This window comes from Porites lutea, chromosome 8, assembly GCF_958299795.1.
Source record: "Porites lutea chromosome 8, jaPorLute2.1, whole genome shotgun sequence".
NCBI classification, from domain to species: domain Eukaryota; kingdom Metazoa; phylum Cnidaria; class Anthozoa; order Scleractinia; family Poritidae; genus Porites; species Porites lutea.
This window is the reverse complement of record NC_133208.1, coordinates 33,534,948-33,555,399: the sequence shown is the minus strand read 5'-3', so window position 1 is coordinate 33,555,399 and position 20,452 is coordinate 33,534,948. Positions and strand designations below refer to the sequence as shown.

Below are 20,452 nucleotides of genomic sequence, written 5' to 3'. Positions count from 1 at the left end.
GGGAAAATCCCTGGGAACAAACTTATTTGCTCTGGACTGCCACAGTCATTTCTTTCCTCATATTCAAACCCATCACTACCAACAGTGTCTCCCTTGCACAGCAAGCGTTAACTTGCGAGGAAATGCTATAAGCTACTATATACAGGCTGGTCCCCGAGTTCTTCTAAGGAAAGGCCGGTGTCTCCGGTTAGGGTATCATGGGATATGATAGGGCAATTGCAAATTAGGGTACTTTAAGAACTGCTCTAATGCAACCGATGTTTAGTGAAAAAAGCACTCATTTGGTTGCATGTATCATATTTTCCTTCTGTTTATTTCTCATTTTTAATGACAACGTTTGTCCATGATTGCTATTTTGTTTCTGAGATTAAGCTGCGCTTATCCTCTACGCTTGAATTTCCACAAGCCTACTCATGCGACGTCTGTCCGCCGACCTGAAATAGTGCAAACGAAAAGTTAGTACAAGTGACCAGCTTCATTAAAATGTAAAGTAAAACAACTAGTGATGGTTTTTTTTTATTATTTCATAAACTGACTCCAATCTAAGCTGAGTACAGTGAACTCTCTCTCAACAGACGCCTTTACTAGACGGATTTAAATTTAAATTGAGCTGTACTTAATCATCCTTTCCGCTTATCAGGGGCATTTCAGGGATAATGAAACAAATAATTCAGGTGGAACAAAACAATGATAAGAATCTTGACTGGCAGGAGGTGAACCGGGTGGCGATTAATTTTAGAAGCGTGGTCGAGGATTTGAACTTGGGACTGCCTAGAACAAATCCAGCTAGCGGCGGTCAGTGCCGGGTTATTCGAAGCAGGGTTAACATAACCCAGGGTTAGTGCGAAATTTGAACTCAGATGTGAGAGCTTGAAAAAGCAAATAAAGTTTAATTCTCTTTGCCTACAATTGGATGATTGGATACTCTAAAAATAATAGAGAAAACTATCCTAGAGAGTGCTTTTGATAAAAAGAAAAAGAATCCCGGGTTAAAATTTAACCCCTGGTTAGCGCTAACCGGCGTTTGAACAACTGGGCCCAGGTGGAGACCAGAGTCCAGCACATAACCGCTCGGCCACGCTGCGGACGCCTCCCGAAAGTATCTAGAACTCGTTCATGGTATTCTTCGATAGTATTCGTTGGCTCTCAATAAGGCGGATGGTGTGTTGTCAGTCCTGAGGAGTTACAGTAATATCAGCTGTAATATCTGCTGTTTAGAATTGTCTACCTGGTTCCCAGTATTACTCGACCAGAAACAGCCATCCCGTCTGTGACGTCACCCCATGATAAGCCACCATCGGTACTGTACTGTACTGTTAATCCGGGGATGGCGGAATTCACATCCAGCTTTTGGTTAACAATCCTAAGTCGGTAATGAATATACACAGAGGTTATGAATCAAAAATAAACCGGATAGCAGCATTATACTTTAGCAAAATTATATCGAAGAATGACATAGGGAGGTATACAGAAAGTCGATAGCTTTACCTAATTATTAGTTTTGAAAACTAGGAGACTCAGATCATCAAACGCATGCATTCTCCCTTACCATGACGAAAATATGATAACTAGGAAGTGCCGCAGCCTTTGGGATTATGACTTGCTTGTTTAGCGACGTGGACATTGTAGTGACCATGGAGGTTCAAAAATGAATGGCTAGCAGCCGCGTAGTTAGTAATTTGTTTTAAAAAACAACGATAAATTGACATTAGCAATTTCAGCTCATAATTCCTTACCAAAAATGGTAGCTTTGCTGAAGCGGGACCTTTTCCAAAAAGGAATCCCGTGCTCTGTCAATTTGGGGAAGTTACCGTGGAAATCATACCGTGTCTGTGTGATTACATTTCCTACAGCCTGAGAAAACAGCCGACATTTGCAACGCTACCACTGTTTTCCCCGCAAAATGACGTCTGAGAAACGAGCGCAGAAATTCCATACTGATAACGCGTCACTACCCAGATCTGGGTAGTGCTTCTGATTGGTCGTGCCGCGTGGGAAATTTGATTCAACCAATCAGAAGCACTACCCAGATCTGGGTAGTGATGTGTCATCAGTGTGGGATTTCTGCGCTCGTTTCGCAGACGCCATTTGGCGGGGAAAAGAGTGGTAGCGTCGCCAAATGTCGGCTGTTTTCTCAGGCTACATTACCTACCTTTCCTGTGTTACTACATTACCTTGCTCCAGGGACTGGTACGTGATAATCAATGTTCATTTTATCTAGTCGCGCCAGTTCTTTGTGTCCTAAGCTGTTGGCGAACGCTTCCCACTCGAGGTTTTTCACTCTGTTACGTTTCGCAATATCAGTTTCATTCTCAAAACACCCCTTGTGCCAGGCTCTCTCGGCCAGTGCCAGCAGTCGTGGGAAAATCATGGACTGGAGTTGACTTGGTGTTCTCACCGTTTCCGACCAGAGAGCACCAGCCATTCCTAGATTGCGGAAAAATAGGACTGTTATGGTTTGTTACGCATTTCTTTCATCAATTTTGGTCCTGACAGCACTTAAAGGCGAGGAATGAAAAGAAAGTTGCGAAAACGCTAAATCCACCCTATCTACAGTAGGTTTACCTTACCTACCATTATGCCAGGAGATTCACCCACCCTACCCTCAGAAAATTAACCCATCACACCCATAGTCCCACAGAAGATTTCCCCAACGCCCCAATCTTAGAAAATTCCCTGATGAATCTTTTGTGACTACGAAAAATATTAGTAAGTGGTAGGAGTCTACTAAATCGATAGAATTCAGTCTTTCTCTATAGAAAATTAAAAGGTATGGTTACACGGGACAATTTTACGGTTGGTGAATGGCCCTTTTAACGTGGGAATTTGGTGTGTTTCGTGTGACCGGACTTTCCGAAAAACATTTACCATGGGAAATATCCATGGTTAGGTCAGAAAGAAGAAAGAAACCGCCCATGATATTTAACGTGGTAAATAGCTAGGGTGCTTTTGTTACCAAAGGCAAGAAAACCAATCAGGTTTCTTCATTAGACACCAACATGAAACTGCAATAAAAATTCTTTATTAGAGCGGGTTTCTTGCGCGCCGTTTCAGAAAAAAATCGATGTTGACATGGAAGGTTTTCAGGTTACAATGAAAAAAAAAACAGGGAATTTTTTAAAAAGCTTTAAGGCAAGATCTCAGCTGGTTTCTTGAGCCAGATGTGGGAGAGATACTTATCAAAAAAGTGTCCTCATCCTGACAGATATTCGAAACAAGCTGACCTCGTATAATGGAATCTAAGCGCTAGATTTTAAAAAATGGTATATACCTTCGCTCTTTTATCAGGACTACTAACATAGTAGATGAAATTTTGCTTAAATTTTACGTATATTTTCGACAGAACATGAAATCCTACCATGTTCAAAGGCGATTATTACCGAAATAAGGTCGCGATAGCGTGAATGAAGCCAGTTGAAGCGGCCAAGAGCGGCTATTTACCTTAGTGGTTAATTCATGTATAACCACATGTTACCACGGTAAACTAAACCCACGTTAAAATTACCACGGCTTTTTTTACGATGGGAAATACTTTTTACCGTGGTTATGTGTGACCCCACCTAATGTTCTTTGTATATTGGTGTGATTGTGATACCGGATCCTCCTCAAAATGTTTATTTACATGGCTCCAAATATATGAGATAATTAGACTACGAGTAGTCCCCCATTTTTCCTCAAGGATAGTAGAGCGGGCGAAACGCGAGCGTGCGTGAAAATCACCCCACGCGAGAAAAGACGACACGCGGCGGGGAGAGAGAAAAATGAGGGACTACAGACAAAGCCCAAGCTTTTGAACTAATGCGTTGCTCTCACAACGCAAAACTCTGATTGGCCCTTCCATGGAAATCTGTCAGCATCTGTCAAAAATGCGCCAGCCGCTATCAACACTCGACATAATTACAATTTACAGAACAAATAACTAGAGTTGCTCTTGTTGAAGAAACTAAGCAGAAAGCCAACCCGGCAACTGATGAGGTTCGCGTGGAGAACCAAAACCATGGTCTTGCGTGATCTCAAATTGGGAATAATAGAACAGTCGTAAGGCTGTTAAGCTAATTCAAAAGTTATCACCAAGGGAGGAACTACGTGCTCCAGTCCAAAGACTCACATTATCTCCAGAAAAACAAGCGGCAGTTAAAATTCCTGAGGAGTCATGACTGAGTCACATCGCAATTCTCCATAGTTAATGTAGTTTTAGTTTAAGTTGCAATCCGTTCTTCGAGATTTGGATATCACTATCCGTCCTTCTAAAAACGCTAACGAGCTCGGCCCAGCGTGAAAAAACATTGCAGGAAACCGTCACATTCACGGCCAAAAAGAAAATCGTTTAAAATTATTCAGATCCAGGAGGCAATCGCTGGAGAAATTAAACAACCCAAAACCCTTATTTAGCCGCATTGAAGAGCTTTACTTTTCAAAAGAGGTAAAAAAAAAAAGCTCTTGCATCAGAGGGCAAATCATGCCGACCATAGACAATAACCGCAGAAAATTAATATGCGTGTCACGACCTCTCAGTATGAAATAAGCGGCAAAAATCACATTTGCTCAGTCAAAACGTTTTCCTCCAGAGCATAATCTACCCGTCAGAGAAAAAAAATTCATTGGAATAAGCAGCATTTTGGCATGAGTAAAAGTCGTGTGTTGCCTACACTATCACGTTCTTCACGCGAAAGAGCTGTGAAGAAAATCAGTATCTGGGTTTTCTTTTGCTTGCAATAAACATCCCTCGCAGTTTACCGATGACAAGAGCAATGACAGCTCAATAAGGGAAGGGATGCCATTGGATGCACTTAATTGATTTGGAAGGGGATACGAACTTCACACTCCAAAATCAGTCGGCCGTGAAGGGTCAAAAGCTTGGGCTTTGTCTGTAGTCCCTCATTTTTCTCTCTCCCCGCCGCGTGTCGCCTTTTCTCGCGTGGGGTGATTTTCACGCACGCTCGCGTTTCGCCCGCTCTACTATCCTTGAGGAAAAATGGGGAACTACTCGTAGTCTATGAGATAATCGGTTTGTTCTTTTTTTTCTCATTTTTTTTTCGTACCTATTTTCCTTTCCTTTCTCTACCCACCTGCGATGTTTTGAGGTTTCCTGAGAGGGACGCATTTCCCTTTGTACATATCCTCACACAGGTTCACGATAGGGTCTCCCATCCTCGAGAAATCAGCGTTAGCATAAATTTCGTCCGGCATGAAACCAAATGTTTTTCGAGTGTCAATGAATCTTGGGGCCCAGTAATAACCCCTCTCTTCAGGGTCAGGCTCGTATGGATGATCAAAGTAAAGATGAGTGGCCTGGGTCAGGACAACCTTTAGAAAAATAGTGAAAAAAACGTTCACATCCGCAGCTTCGTCCCTAGGGGACGGTTGGAAAAGGAGGTTAGGAGCCTATTTATAAGCTAATTTTCTACTTCTTTTACTTTTCTGTTACCAGAAATATCACCATTGGAAATAACCCTTTTGCTTTCATTTCCTACTGATCACTTGATATTACTGTGGTAGAGAAAGAAAAGGTACTTGCTCATTTTTTTCATACATGTAACCAACTGAAATTTTCTGTTAAAGTGCAACTTAAATTGCTGTCCGTGCGTTGGAATCCCCCCACCCCCGAAAAAAAATACAGGCATTTTACTTTGGCGTATAGCCACTTCCTTAAGTTGATCTTGTAAAACAGCTCCTTGACTGGGGCAAAAAAGTCCAAAAAGTGGAATTGAATACCTTATAGTCAGCATTAGCTAATTTGTAAGCCCGGTCTCCTTGTCCCCACTCCCACACGTTATCCCAGGCATAAGCGTAAACATTCTTGTTCTTAAGATAACTACGATCATAGGGAGTGTCCTTGACTCCAAGTACGCCATCTTCCCACGCTCCCAAATCAAGACAGTACCTGTGTAAAGAATATCAATTTCAGCACTGAAGCACACGTACCAACTCCGCGTTTTGGTCAGTACCTTACGCATGCGCACGACCATATCAAACGGCGGGATGATTATCAAATTGTGTATAGAAAGTTATCATGATGTTATGGAGTTATATTACCTGGACGAAACGTCAGCCACTCTTCGCACAAAGTACTCTTTCAAGTCCTTCACGATAGAGGGGCTTGTGAAGTTCAAACCCAGTTTCTGCGCCAATTTCTTGCAAGCGGGGGACTTGGTCCAGGCACCATGAGCCACTTCATCTCCACCGAAGTGGAATATCTTTGAGAAATAAAAAGAGTATATCTCTTTTAATGGATATGTTCAGGAGCCCATAACTCTAATATATATGTCATACTTCATCTGTTCAGTGATTTCAACAGGATCGCTTAACTGTTTTTTTTCTTTTTCTACACTTACCTTTAATGGCTGAATATCATGATGCATGTGCTTCACACTGGACACAACAAGCTCTAAGAACTCATAAGTTGACTCCAAACACGGATTAATGGCATTATCAGTAAAGAACTGCACTGACAGGTACTTCGAAGTATCAAGCGGATCCGACAGCAAATACTTATTAGCTTCATTATCTTGGCCCCCGGCGGCGAATTTCTTCTGTCTTGCCTGCATGGCTTTGATGGCGGCGTGTCCATGGCCTGGCATGTCAAATTCTGGGATTACCTCCACATGCCGTTCCTCAGCGTATCGCAGAATCTCGCGGTAATCGTTCACATTATAAAATCCACTTCCAGAGTTCCCCGTACCAGGTCCCGAGCCGAGTTGAGATCCGAGACATGTCTCTTCTTTTACGTCATGACAGCGTTTTGATCCCATCTTCGAAAAAATGACGGAAACGCAAAGAAATAATTTATTTATATGTTTTGGTTTGACGGGAGCAAAAATATTTTTGCTGTTTGCGCGCATATTATCGGCTTTTACGAGTTCTTGGAAACTTGCTAGGACTCTTTACACACAATTATTTTCTGAACCAGGAGCCCATCGTGGGCTTCCGCCTGAACTTATTTGTTACTATTGTGGAGAATTTTGACGATTTTCAAGTTAAATCTTTACCGTTGTATATATATACTTTTTTGTAGCGGTTGATGTCCTTACGAACCTCAGTAAGTTCCGGTAATCCGGGAATCTCCAGTCTCCAACCTTCGTCATCAGTCAGGTGAAAGTGAAACTTGTTTAACTTGTACATTGCCATGGTGTCAATCAATTTCAGTACCTCACTTTTAGGCATGAAATTACGTCCCACGTCAAGCTCCATCCCGCGATACTCATACCGCGGTGCATCATTGATAGTCACGTGGGGTACCATACCGTCTGGTTCATCGAGACTGAGAAGGGACTGGATTCCGTAGAAAACGCCAACTTGTGATTGGCCAGTAATTGCAATGCTTTGTGCACCTGCGTCGACTTGCAGTCTGTATGACTCCGTACTGCTGGATCTAATACCATCGATTTTTACCTCACCGATGTTTAAACGAATTTGTCGGAAACTGTTCATATAATTCAGTTGAAGCCCCACTTTCCCTGCATAAATACGAATGGAGGTAGTTAAATAACAAGGCATGACTTATGATTTGTTATGATTTCATCCTCGCAAAAAATTAAGCTATAAGTGAGTATGGACGACTTTTTTCTATTTATCTGGAGCTCGTTTTTTTTTTTTTTTTAACTCCTGCTTTCACCATGTATCCTACCAATCAAGTGGCCAAATTAACAACTAACTCCAAATTAACAATTAATTAACTTAAAATTTAGAAACAGTATTCTCGTGGTAGTTATACTTATAGCGTGACTCAATCTGCCGAAATTGAGCTAAGATAAACCGAAATTGCAATGGAGTTTGTAGCATGAAGACTTACCTCAGGCCAGTGGTCTTACCTGCTAAGAATTTCGCTTCGTTCTTCAACCCTTTTCCAGCTACAATGGCCCAGTCTCCAGTTCTTAAATTTACCTTCCTTGTCTCATCAAGACCGATTATCTCAGATGGACTGGGCACAATTAGCTGTCCTGGTTTCTTTAGATCGATGATGTCATTGATTGAGTACCGCTTCTCAGGTGTGTACGGATCGTATTTATCCGAAGTAATCCTCTTCCACTTGTTAGGTGCATCAAATGGACCAATGAAAGACAAATCTTCGCCTGCAGTACTGGTGATTGTACGTGCCTGCAATCCGTCAGCGGCAATATACCAGTTAGGCATCACATCTGTTCGGGCTACGTCCCAGTTTTCTGCGTCAAAATCTATCAGCAGGGACTGGGAACCAGGCAAACCTGGAAAGCTGGGAGTTGGCTCAAATTTGTGTTGACACCCGTTGACATGGGTGACCTTGATACCATGACTGCCAGGAATGACGTAACCATTTGGATTGTGCTTTGTGTGGGCTGGTTCTATAACCCGGATGTGACAAAGATAAATGGCCCAGGGTGCATTGGGAATAGGCTTTGAGCCTGCATTCGACAGGGTCATGCGAACGCGGTATGATCTCCAGGTGTCTTGAAAGTTATCCAATACGTCATAGCGGATGTCAAGATTGGAAGCGATGTAATCCAGAGTCATTTGATCCACATTTCCACCAATAACTAAAAATAGCAAAATTTAACCAGTGTTTTAGTGGATTATGCTCTTTAGGTGATCTGAATAATTTTGCACTTATACAAGATTTAACGATTATTGCCTCTGAGACAAACAGGCAAGTGAACTATCCAATTCAGCCACGACGTAAATGACAAAATAAAGAAATTGTTTAGGAGTTTAACCTTGTAAAGAGTTCTTGACGAAACTATGATTTGAAAGGAACCTCTTAAAACCTTTTTGTTTGGAAACTAAATTAAATTGAAATTGAAATTGCAGTTAAACCAATATATTGAGTAACACTGGTTCCTTTGGTGCAACTGTTAACGTGCTTCTAACCCTTTAAGGTTGGACATGAAATCAGAAAATTATAAAACTCATTAAGCTTTTTCTTACTGGTTCTTTGGTGGCATCTCATAGAAAGTGTAAAACTGCAGACAGATGTTGAAAATATAAAAGTTGTCTATAATAAAAGCAAAAAGACGAACCTTGAATAATTAGGCTGAGAATACCCGCTGCAGCTACAATACAGGCTTCCTTTGTTTTCATTCTACTTCATACGAGAGTCCCAGAAGTAGAGTGAGTGCGGTGTCCTCTTCGAGCTAAGAGAAATCTTAAGATTTGGCATGTGACTCGACGTGCTATGGAACATAAGGCACATGAATATAAGCTGGTCACACAGAGGCTGAAGGAACGTTGCAGTTGTGTTCTCACTTGTGTCAACATAATCTCAACATGGCACTCAATAACTGACGTTTTCCGAAAGCCAGGTTTTAGCCATTTAACTGTCTTTGAATTCTTAGTCTGTCATCAAACTTTTCTGCCTCATAAATGCTAGAAACTTTTGATGGATCGCAATCCTTTCTAGGAACTTCAAGGACAATTAAGAGAGAGAGGAAGCAGATTTATATCTAGTTTCACATGACAACAAGCAAAAATTAAAAGAGAAGTCAACTTTTTCCAGCGACAAGAAAGTCGAAATTCTCGCATCTGTTTCTTACATAGTCTTTACAAAACTTTGTAATGATACTTAGTATTTATTTGAAACACTTTACCATTGTTAGACTATTTCTATTCCTTTCTTAAACTATTCCATTTTTACGAACTATTGTAGTTCAAAATATGATGCAAAAGGGAAAAGTCGCCATTCCCCTGCTTTTAGGTTCGTTTGGGTGGAGGTACCCATTCTGAACGGTCTCAGTTGCGTATTTCCGTCAACTAAATTCGAAAAGAAACCTAAGATCACCGTGTATATTCTATCGGTCGAAAATTTGCGAAAGATGAAAGAGTTACACAGCTGACGAATTTCAATTTTAATCAAGGTGTTCACCTAAAGTCGTTCAGTTTTCTTTTTATCTTTTTTCTTGCGGGTCACTCTCCATGCGTCATAGTTACACATTTCTGGTCTTGTTTACAAAACCTATGGCAATGTCTACTGTATTATGCGATTTGGTCGCTTTGAAGTATAAAACAGCCTCAAAAATTGTCATAGCGGATCAGAGCAAAGATGGCCACGACACGTCAACCACCGTGATGAAATGCTAACACAGCGGACCAGGTGGGCCGGCAGTGCTGGATCTCTTTACTGAGACGATTAGAAAAACCATTTCTTTCTTTCTTGTGGCTAATGCGTTGAGAAAAGTAAGGGTACAGTGCAAAAGTGTAGTACTAGGATCTTCCTAGCAAGGCCTTTTCACATGTTGCTAAGATCTTCCTCCTTCTCAGCTAGGAAGATCCTAGTACTAGGAAGATCCTAGCGCTAGGGATAAGTACAACCCTTTACATGTAAACTGAATACATATGTTGCTAATATAATCTGCCTTCTATAGGATCTTCCTGGTGCTGGGCTCTTCTAAGTCCCTCCAAATAAACAGCCCCTAAAGAATTCATTTAAGGTCGCTAACTTACTTTATCATCACAGGTCATAAAACTAGTTTTTGAGCTCGCTCCCACGCCGATACAACGACCAGTTTCTTTATTCTGACCATTGGAGGATTTGTTCAAAATTTCTGTGGGTGAGCTGACGGAGTACTAGGCTGGATAATTGAATGAATGTTATTCTTTCATTGATAGTCTTATTGCAAATAGACGCTCGAACAACGAAAAGGCCGAACGTGTACCTCGGTGAGCTTCGTGAGCTTCTCTATTAAGCGTAGGTTTGATCATAATCATCCCAGTGTCACCAAAATCGCATGAATCGAGTCGAAATGTTTTTAGAAGATCGAAACGATCACATGGAGACACCAGACGCGAAACGATTCGATTCAGACGACTGAGGCCCCTCTATAAGTTGGTTCCATAAATAATCATTAGACTAAACGTCCCGCGGTATCAACCGGTAGCTCAAACACTGAAAAGCACTATCCACCGGCAGGACGTCCGGATGATTATTAGGGAAATAAAATGCGTTATCCCCTGGATAACTATTTATGCCTTAGGTAGCATTATCCGCCTTTACTAACTGAATTGGGACCAATACTCGGTTATATCGGAACGGCTATCGGAACTGGGCTTTATAGACGCGTCTCTGATATCCAAACTGTCTTATTCTTAAGAAACACTTCCGTCTGAGTACAGCCTACTGTGCACCTGTATCGCAGAAGTCATGGGTTCAAAACTTGTGCAAACCTGAAAATTTTTTTCAGACGCTGCATTCTCTTCTCCTATATTTTAAATATATGAAATTTTTACATATTAATTCTCGAAAATTTATTTTTCATTACCATTGACCTCTATGATATTGATCGCAACTGGCGCTGTCGCTCTTGGAAAGAAACTTGTTAATTAGGGACTCTAATATAGCCACTGTCGGTAAAACACAATTTTCCATGTTAACAATAGCTCCGTAAAGTGTTTTGTTGAATGAGCTTGGCTGGAAAAGGTTAAGTTAGAATATGTAAGACTTAAACAGTTGGCTGTGACAATGTATAAAATCCATAACGATCGTACCCCGTCGTATCTGAGGTGGATCTTTACCAACACCTCAAATGTACACTCCCACAATCTTGGCCACCCCAAGTCAGGAAATTTCTCTTCGAACTGGGAAATTCGGAGTTAAATTGTTATGTCCTCAGACCCAGAACTGAGTCTGCAAAAGGGAGCCTTCACTACAGAGGATTGGTTCTGTGGAACAAAATTCCCTCAGCGGTTAGAAACCTGCCTAGTTTAAATGTTTTCAAAACTTCATTTCATGGGAAAGATTATCACACTATGACTCATTGTAACTGTTATTATAATATAAGTTTTTGTATTTTTAACTTTATAGACAAGTAGTTTCCTAGTAAGAGTATTTTAGTGTAATTTTACACACGATTCCTAGGAAGACCATGTAAAAGTGATACGATTTCGTGTATAAATAAGATTGATGATGATTGATGATGATGATGATGATGTAATTTCTTTTTTTCTCGGATTGTTTTCGTGATTAAACGCCAAGGTTAATCAGGCTTTCAACTTTATGCTACATGACTAATGGATGATGGCAGATTTTTACATCACTTAGCTTCCAACTCAAGCAATAACATGAGCAATATAACTGATTTGTTTTTAAAAGAGAAACAAAAGTTACACTTCATACGGCAATATCATCTTTGGCAGCTTGTGCACTTTTAACTATGGTTTCATTTCAATATGGAACCCGAATATAATATACATGAGCATGATTTAACCATCACTTTTTCCTTGCTGCATGCCTTATCCAGATATCCGTCTCGTCTTAAGCAGTTTTAATGAGCAATCAGCTCTTCTCAAGAGGCGAGATTTTAGTCATTTGTCTAATGTACACCCTCAAGAGAGGTGCTCTCCTTGGATATAAAATCAAAGAAATCTAGTATATAGAATCAAAGGGCAGGGACCAACTCTAGGTATCCGTTTTCGAAAAGGTGTGTGTTTTATAGAGGTGCCAATTAACAGAATGTTTTTAAAAAGGTAGCTGGTGAATTCGCTATTCTTAATCGGAACTCAGTTTTTGTTTGGAGAAAGTTATTTATGCAAATATAGAAAGACGCCAAACCATTTTTTCCCGATGCTCTGTTCCGAAGCAGTAGTTATACATGTATCTTCCTAAGAGTATATTTCACGAGCACACTTTAACCCCACTGTTGTTCTTCTGTTTTACTGAAATCTGCAAAATAATACAATTTCTGTTTTTAGTTACACTATCACCGAACCATTTCTCCAATCAACTGAGTCACTGACTCATGCAAAATTTGAAGGACATCAGTCATGACCAATGCCACCGGTGGCTGCTCCGAGATATCGGCACGCAATTAGTAACATTTTGATCAGAACCTTGAATTTAGAATTAACATTCTGCTATTATCTCGGTGTTTTACTACCACATGGAGAAGATAAAAAGGAACCGTTTCTGAACAACCATAGACCTCTTTATTAAAGCAAGAATACACTTCAGTTACCCAAACCGGCGAAGACTACTAGGTTGTGGTTAATTATCTAGAGCGATATTGACTGGTAACCGGTCATTTCGCCCCGGTCACTTAGCCTCTTATTTTCGAGTCACCCAACAACTGCCTAACGACAATAGTCTGAAGAGGGCGTTTACGATACCAAACAAACTAAGTTGCACTTAACGATGCTAAGCCCCGGTATTAAGCAAATGCACAGGAAAATATACGAAAGGTCTGCCTTGTAAACTTTTGATTTTGATATTTGTTTTATCAGACCTGGATTGGATATTTTTACAGTGTCTCAGTATACACTTGGCCAGTGCTATGCAAACTTGAGCAATATATTTTATGTTTTACATGATCAGCGTTGCGTGAAAAATTTATTAAATATTAAGTGCCCAGAAACAAATTTTAGGGCCCAGCGAAGCAGAAAAAGACCAGTACTGTACATTTATGTGTATCATGTTTGCAATGAATCGACAAAAGTTCGATGAACGTGTTCAAAGGTACAGTAATATGCATGCATGTAGCCTGGTAAGCGACGAATAAACTATGTGTGAGAACATTTTTATCAGATTTTAGTATGTTGATCCAGTCAGACTAACAGCAACAACAGTTGAAAAACTAGTAGAGATGACACAATTAAAATTGTTTTGACCTGAAACAAAAGCGTTCATTAAGCAAATTTTGCCGGAACGGAATTTTCCTGTTTTAAGCATTATTGTATAATGCTTTCTTTGCGGTAGGTCCCTTTAAGTCTTTAATTTGTATACATTAGTTAAGGAAGTGAACACTACTACTTAAAATTTTTAAAAATTTTAGTACATCACAATGAAAATCAAAGAACTGTTGAGTACAAAAAACCAAGCACAGTCAAACCTAACTTGACTGATCATAAAAACCACCCTCACATTACGTATTTCTTGTTCGTTTTGTATTCACTGACAGCGTCATGTCACGTTCAAAGCACAGCCCACTACGTGGACGGTCGAATGCGCAACGATACAATACAATGTACATAAATAAAACATTGTTTAGTTGCGCGTTGCTGATATAAAAGATCTATCGAATAAAGCTTTGCGTTCAGTCGTGTAGAGCTCGCCAAGGTATCGACAACACATTTCATAAGTTTTCTGCAATTAGAACTAACAAAACAGCAGCGATGAAGACTTACAGTTTCCTGATAGTCCTTTTCCTCGCCATGGTATCAGTGAATGCACGGCGTTTCCTTCACACCAAAGAGCACGTGAAACGCTTCTTCCGCCCAGAACACAGGCAGTATCTTTCCGACACGACTATGTTACAGCTCCAAGATGAAGATGAGATGGAGGTGAAGAAGATTCAGCAGGTACAGGAAGATGACTCCACCAAGTGCCTGCCTGTCTGTGAGCCCGAGTGTGATAAAGTAGATGTACCCGATTATTTATTGGTAAGTATATTACTCAACAATGTGCAATTGCTTAGACGATTTTTGCCTTTTTGGACATAAGTAAATAGGGCAATATCACAGTTTTGCCATACCTTTTAAAAATATCTGAAGGTAAAAACGTTATAAAATGACGCCTTTAATAATTCTCTTTTCTCTTCCTTTCCAGGAAAACTCAAGTTTCCACAAATTTGAAGATACGCCCATCAAATGCGTGCTGGCTTCCACAGTTGTCTTCGAAAAGAGTCCTGAGTATAAATGCAAATGGCTTGGTTTGTACCTGTTTGATTGTTGCCGAGCCTGTAATGCCGAACACGCGAAATGCCTCAAAAGACTAAAACGTGTCTCCGGGGGACCTGAATACTGCTATCGCGAAGACAACTACAAGTGCATGTGTAAATGCTTAGCTCACCATCAACCCCTGGAGAATTACTCCCTTCCCCCAACCCCCGGCCCCACTCCCAAAGTATGAACGGAAATGTCATAGGCTCTTTTATAACCGATTACACTCGCTTTCTTTCCTTGGTGACAATGAGTCGATATATGCTGTGTAACGAATGACGGATTTTTTTTTTCAACACCTATTTTCAAGTGAATGTATGTGTAAATTTGATTAAAGATTTTCATCTTATCGTCATGCGTTTACCTGAAAAAGTTTGTAATTAGGTTGTGATGCGTGAAATAAAGGTTTAAAAGATTAAAAACTGTTGTCTGTCATCTCTGTTGATGGGGGGTTAAAATCACCCACCTGGGCCCCATTTCTCTCTCGTAATTTGATTAAAAATAAAAACACAAACAACGGTGATAAACAATGTGAGTTTTCGCATTTTTATGAACTTGACGTTTCGTATGCTATTCAACATACATTTTCCGAAAAAGTCATCTTACGTGCATGACCGTTAAAGAAAATTCTATACCTGGACTGAAAACGCCCTTTATAAGTTATTCTATACCCACCAAAAATCAAACAAAAAAATGGGTAAAATTTGATACCGGCCTATAAAGACCTTTTAGCTAACTTCTTTCAACTTTTGAACCGAGGCTGAACGTTAGAGTTTAGTTCTCATTTTATGCTTTGATTGCTGTCTTTTTTAAAGTTTCTTCTAACGATCACACTCATCCAAAACTTTTTTAACCAGGCCCAAATATCTTGAACCCTTTGAAATAATATAAGCTTTTTTCTGCATGTACTGTCCGAGAAATGTGCAATTAAGACCGAAGTGAAAAGACTAGCTAACCGCACAAAAATTTACTTCGCACTTTCATGGACACCGATTGTTTTTTTCGCTTCAAAAGGATTTTAATAACAAAGTTATTTCAAACATAAAGATAATTGTATATGACAAAGTGGCCTTTCTTTTGTAAAGAAAAATATATTGCATTACTAATGCAATCAAATTACATTGGAAGCCAGGTAGCGTTTTAGTGAGGGAAAGTGGTCCGATAAGTGAAATCTTGGATTTCTTTTGCAAAACGTAGCTGTTAGTGTTCGTGTTTGTAAGATAGCTTGTTATCTAGCTAACCCCCTTGAAGTTACAGAACCGTAAATTTTCCGCACTCAGTTAATGACGGTAAGATGGCTATTTAGATCATGTTCATGTTGTTATCCAGGGAAAACAATTTAAGGTTTGTTTTAGGCGGTAGGTAAAGACTAATTGATTTTATCTTTTTGTGAAATTGTTTTTGTGATTGAGCTGATACAAAACAAAACAAAAAATAATCATTTAAATAATTGATAAAGTTCTTGAAAATACACCTTATGAGCACGTAAGATAAGCAAACCCTCCTTAGTGACAAAATCGTAAAGTTTTGAAAAAGAGTTTGCCTAGTTCCGGTTTTCCAGTTAGCGCCAAAGCGCAGCAGTGCACTCACGAAGTTCCTTCCTTGCTAATTTAATAGCGTCGTATTGTGCTGGCTTAGAGAATTTTGGCTTCACTTAATTATAGAACGTATAAAGAGCATTGTTAGTTTTGCCGAGTTTTGCCGACGAAAATAGAGTAAAACAAAGCAACTTGCTTTATGTTTTGCTTTGAAGGAAATTACGTCCTAAACTCAATTTCTCAACTGCCGTTCACTGACTAAAAGATTGATTAATGGTTAGCTGAAGTTCGTTTACTGAGATAACCTGTTCTAACCCTGAAATCTTTGTGCAAATTTGAGCTAGTTCTGGGTTGGTATTTGTTACAAGGCTACCAATATCAAATCTACGTATTTAAACAAAGCTTATTTTTTCACAGTTAGTGGAGCGGCGATAGAATGGCTATTAAGTATATTTGTTTTTTTTTTCCTGCGAACACAATGGGATTTCATTTTTTATTCAAGCTCAGGTGCATTAGTATATAGGGATGATTGAGCTCGTCAAATTTACGAAATTGCTTGCTTAATGAACTGATACCTATACACAGAGTGATTGTTATTTAAATGACGAAGTCCTTGAAAGGATGCGGCCCCCGGTCCCACGCAAGATGCCTTCTCTTAAGACGTGCTCACATTTATGGGAAGAACGTTTTTTTTTAGTTGCAAAAATCTGTCGAAGTTCCGACTTGCAATTAGCAATAAGAAGGACTGATATAGTATTGTTCCTTTTCTTATTAACTTAATATTAAGTTTCCTTTGAATTCTTGCTTCATTGAACAAGGAAAAATTTTAACAACCGGATTAGTGACATTCAACATCAAAGAGGCGGCCCCCGCGTCAAAAAAGGCGTAACAAAAAATCACTCTTGTAGAAAAACAGATTTCTAAAAAACAAAACGGGGTTCATCTCGTAAGACTTGCGCTCGTTTTTCTCTGTTTTTCATTGAAGAACTGACAGTATCTTGGTCAATATCTCAACTACTTTGCATTTAGTAAAGACTTAGTCACTTAAGGCCAAACCACAGCTTTCAATGTACGTTCCTGCACTTGAACTAACTAACGTTACGCATGAGTCAGCTAATTCTTATTCAATTCTCAAGGCAACAAATCAAAAACAAGAAAAGAATATTTTCCGCTTTGGTGGTATAAAAGCCCCTTACACACCCAAGATTCATTCAGTGCAAAGACGCCTTTCCCGTTAATAGTATTGTATTTCTTGCCAACATGAAGTCCGTCATAGCCGTATGTGTTGTCGCTGTGGCTATCGCCACTTTTACAATTCCAGCAGAAGCGCAGTCCTCATCAACTCCTGCTTCCCAACCAGGTGTAATAACATTGGCAACCGAATCGCCCTCCAGAATGCCCCCCCCAAACCATGGCTGCAACTGCAAGAAAACCTGCGAAGCTGTTCAACACAGCCAAGTTCCTTATAAGGTAAGTCTCCCAAAGATAACAATGTTTAAAAACTCGCTGTTTGAAAACTCAAGGGTTGTTTGAATGTTTAATTTAAGGCTTTCTCTAGAGTTTACCTCTTTTTTTCTTACAATCAGAGATGTGCTAGCAAACGCTTTCTTAAATCGCATGCCTTAACGCCCGCCTGACTGGCACTATTGTTCTATATTACTCTGCTGTTTTCAACGGACCATCTGATTTATTTCAAGTCCGGCCTTCTCTTTTAATTTTATTTCTGCAGACCTAACCGCATTTATACACAATTGACCATTAATACATGTTACCAGACCAGAAAATATTTAGAGCGCAGTCTTGACTTTATATGCTGCTCTTAACTGAATCGAACCGGTTCTCAGATAAATTTTGCCCCTTTCATTTCTCCTTTAGAAAGAAAAGTGATGTTATCTATTCATTTGTTTAATTGTATTTGTTATCATTCTTTTGCAGCGAAAGGATGAGCCTAATTATCTCAGTTATGAAAGTTACCCGGTCTTATGCCGAGATGCTGCTGCTAGGTTCCTGGCGCCACTCGGCGGAGAAGAAATATCGGAGAAGTACATCTGCAAGCAGACATTTGACTGTTGCCGAAAATGCAATTCTATGTTTTACACTTGCTTGAGTAACGAAGACCCGTTTGGTGCTTGTATGCGCGCGGCTTACAAATGTATGTGTCGCTGTATTGACAAATCTAACAAAGAGCTTCCTTATAAAAAGTAAGAGTAAAAGGGCTTATTGAACACTTTCATAACCTGAACATTTTTATTTGGGAACTCCTGATTTTTTGTAAACATTGTATTTTGCATGCCTTTGTTTTATTCAACTTTTTGAAATGCACCCAAGTTTAAACCAATGTTGGCTGCAAATGATGTAACAGAGAGTGATAACTGCCTTGTGTAAACTTATAAATAAAGGTATCGTTTTTAAAATGATGTGGCTGCATTTTGAGTTATTTTTTAATCTTCGAGAATAATTTAGTTCACTTTTGGCTTTTTTTACTTGAAATTGCAGGGTCCTTCAATCGCTGAAAGTAAATTAAGTTTACTTTTTCTGGCCCTTCAGATCTGAATAAGTTCATGAAATCTTTCCGCTTTTCTTCCATTTCTTTGTTTATCTTTGTTTGCCTTTAGAATTAACTTCTTGCTTCACTTGTCATAAAACGCTGCCATTTAAATTTGAAATCATTAATTCAGTAAAAGGTTGATCAAAAGCTAACGTCCCCGAAACAACCAATGGACTTTGAAGAGAAAAGAAAAACCGAAAATAGACGGAAAGATTTAGGGCTAGTTTACATGGAGGTGGGTACCCCTTACAGGTGAGGTAACCCACGGTGGGTTACCCCACCCGATTCATGTAAGACCTTAATCAAGAACATTTCGGAGGATGACTGAGAAATTATTTCAGTAAAATGAAAATGAGCGACAATATTAATTGATAGCATATTAAAGTAAAAGTTCTGAGTAAAGTCTGCCAAAGTCAAATTATCGATTTTTGCCAAACGGCTGAGTTAGCTATGAAATCACTGAGTTGGTATAAGTCAGTAAGAGATGGGCTAATATTTCAGATGATAGATTTTAAATAAGCGGTAAAATTTTACTGCATGTATGCGAGGTGATTACTAAGGTTCAAGTACGCCCATAGTTCAGTCAACTCCAATCCCAACTGACTTGTTCTATATAGCGCAAGAGTAACTGATTGAGTAAGGGTAGTCTGTCGCTCAAGGGAGAAGTTATGGATGAAAGCTTCTTGTCTCAATCAAGCCTTCAAATCGAACATTCACGTGTTATTAAACCGCTTCTCAAAAACCACCGTCGAATTTACTGTGGATTGCGGGCAACACTTTAAATCCTACTCACTTAAGCGACACAAAAGCCGCAGCTTGTAACGGTTGACTTGTTTTCTTTAAGAGGGTGCATGTTTTTAAAGACTTTTCATGAGCACTCATCAACTTTTGCTAGATGCTCCGCGGCATACGGCATTATTAAGCAAAGACGTGCGTTGAATGGAAATATTGTTTTGTAGAACGATTTTAAAAAGCGGAATGAATCAAATAAAGCATATTGAACTGTGGATAAAACAAAGATTTGATGAAAATGACTTTCCACGCAGTTTTGTGTTCGGCCTCACCGGACAAGAAAAACGTGAATGAAATAGATTAAGCTCGAGCTCGATTTGCCTATTTTTTATTACTTTTATTCTAAAAAAAGGCAAAACGAACTGAAACGTTGTATTGGCCCGTAATGTTATGTTTCACTTGGAATGTTTTTACTGATTACGATTATTGATGTGATAAGTAATAACTAAGAGTTTGCAGTACGTGGTGCAAAGTAGTTATGCTGGAAATGAAATTATTCCCCTGAGAAATTTAGTCACTCTCATTCACATTTATAATCTAAGGTAATTTAAAATTTATATTTCACCTGCACTCAGAAGGAGCTGAAATCTTTCATGTTCACTCTGCAATAACAAGCGTGATTGCCAGAAGTCGTCTTCCTCAACTCAGGCTTTTTAACTCAATTTATTTATAAACTAGGTAGGGCTCAGAAATAACTGCCGAAGATGGTGGTATGCAGTCCGCTGCTAGCAGAATACTTCAATGATTACATGCGAGCACTAGTGAGAGCACAATATCAGACTCGTCCCGCCTCACTGACCCCACGTGCGACGCAAGCTAATCGGCCGGAAGGCGTTCAGACTCTAAGGGCCTGTTTAGGTTTATATGATAGGTGAGGTGACCAGCCGCGTCCATGTAAACAGGTCCTAAGGTGGCGGAAAGGCAGAAATTCAGTATTAAGCTGAAAAAACCTGAG

General features: G+C 39.6%; 2 protein-coding genes across 2 annotated transcripts; one reads left to right on the top strand and one right to left on the bottom strand.

The window, feature by feature from the left end:
* Positions 1-297: 297 nt before the first annotated feature.
* On the bottom strand, positions 298-8,509 carry LOC140946226 (beta-hexosaminidase-like). The gene is made up of 9 exons (XM_073395315.1): positions 7,812-8,509; positions 7,036-7,457; positions 6,336-6,752; positions 6,037-6,197; positions 5,716-5,884; positions 5,070-5,307; positions 2,175-2,427; positions 1,229-1,363; positions 298-434 (listed from the first exon to the last, which is right to left on the bottom strand). Exons 1-9 carry the CDS (start codon positions 8,488-8,490, stop codon positions 386-388), a joined length of 2,523 nt encoding a protein of 840 aa, XP_073251416.1. The 5' UTR covers positions 8,491-8,509; the 3' UTR covers positions 298-385.
* Positions 8,510-14,011: 5,502 nt separating this feature from the next.
* On the top strand, positions 14,012-14,809 carry LOC140945603 (uncharacterized). The gene is made up of 2 exons (XM_073394616.1): positions 14,012-14,340; positions 14,507-14,809. The coding sequence occupies exons 1-2, from the start codon at positions 14,074-14,076 to the stop codon at positions 14,807-14,809; spliced, it is 570 nt and encodes a 189-aa protein (XP_073250717.1). The 5' UTR covers positions 14,012-14,073.
* Positions 14,810-20,452: the final 5,643 nt, after the last annotated feature.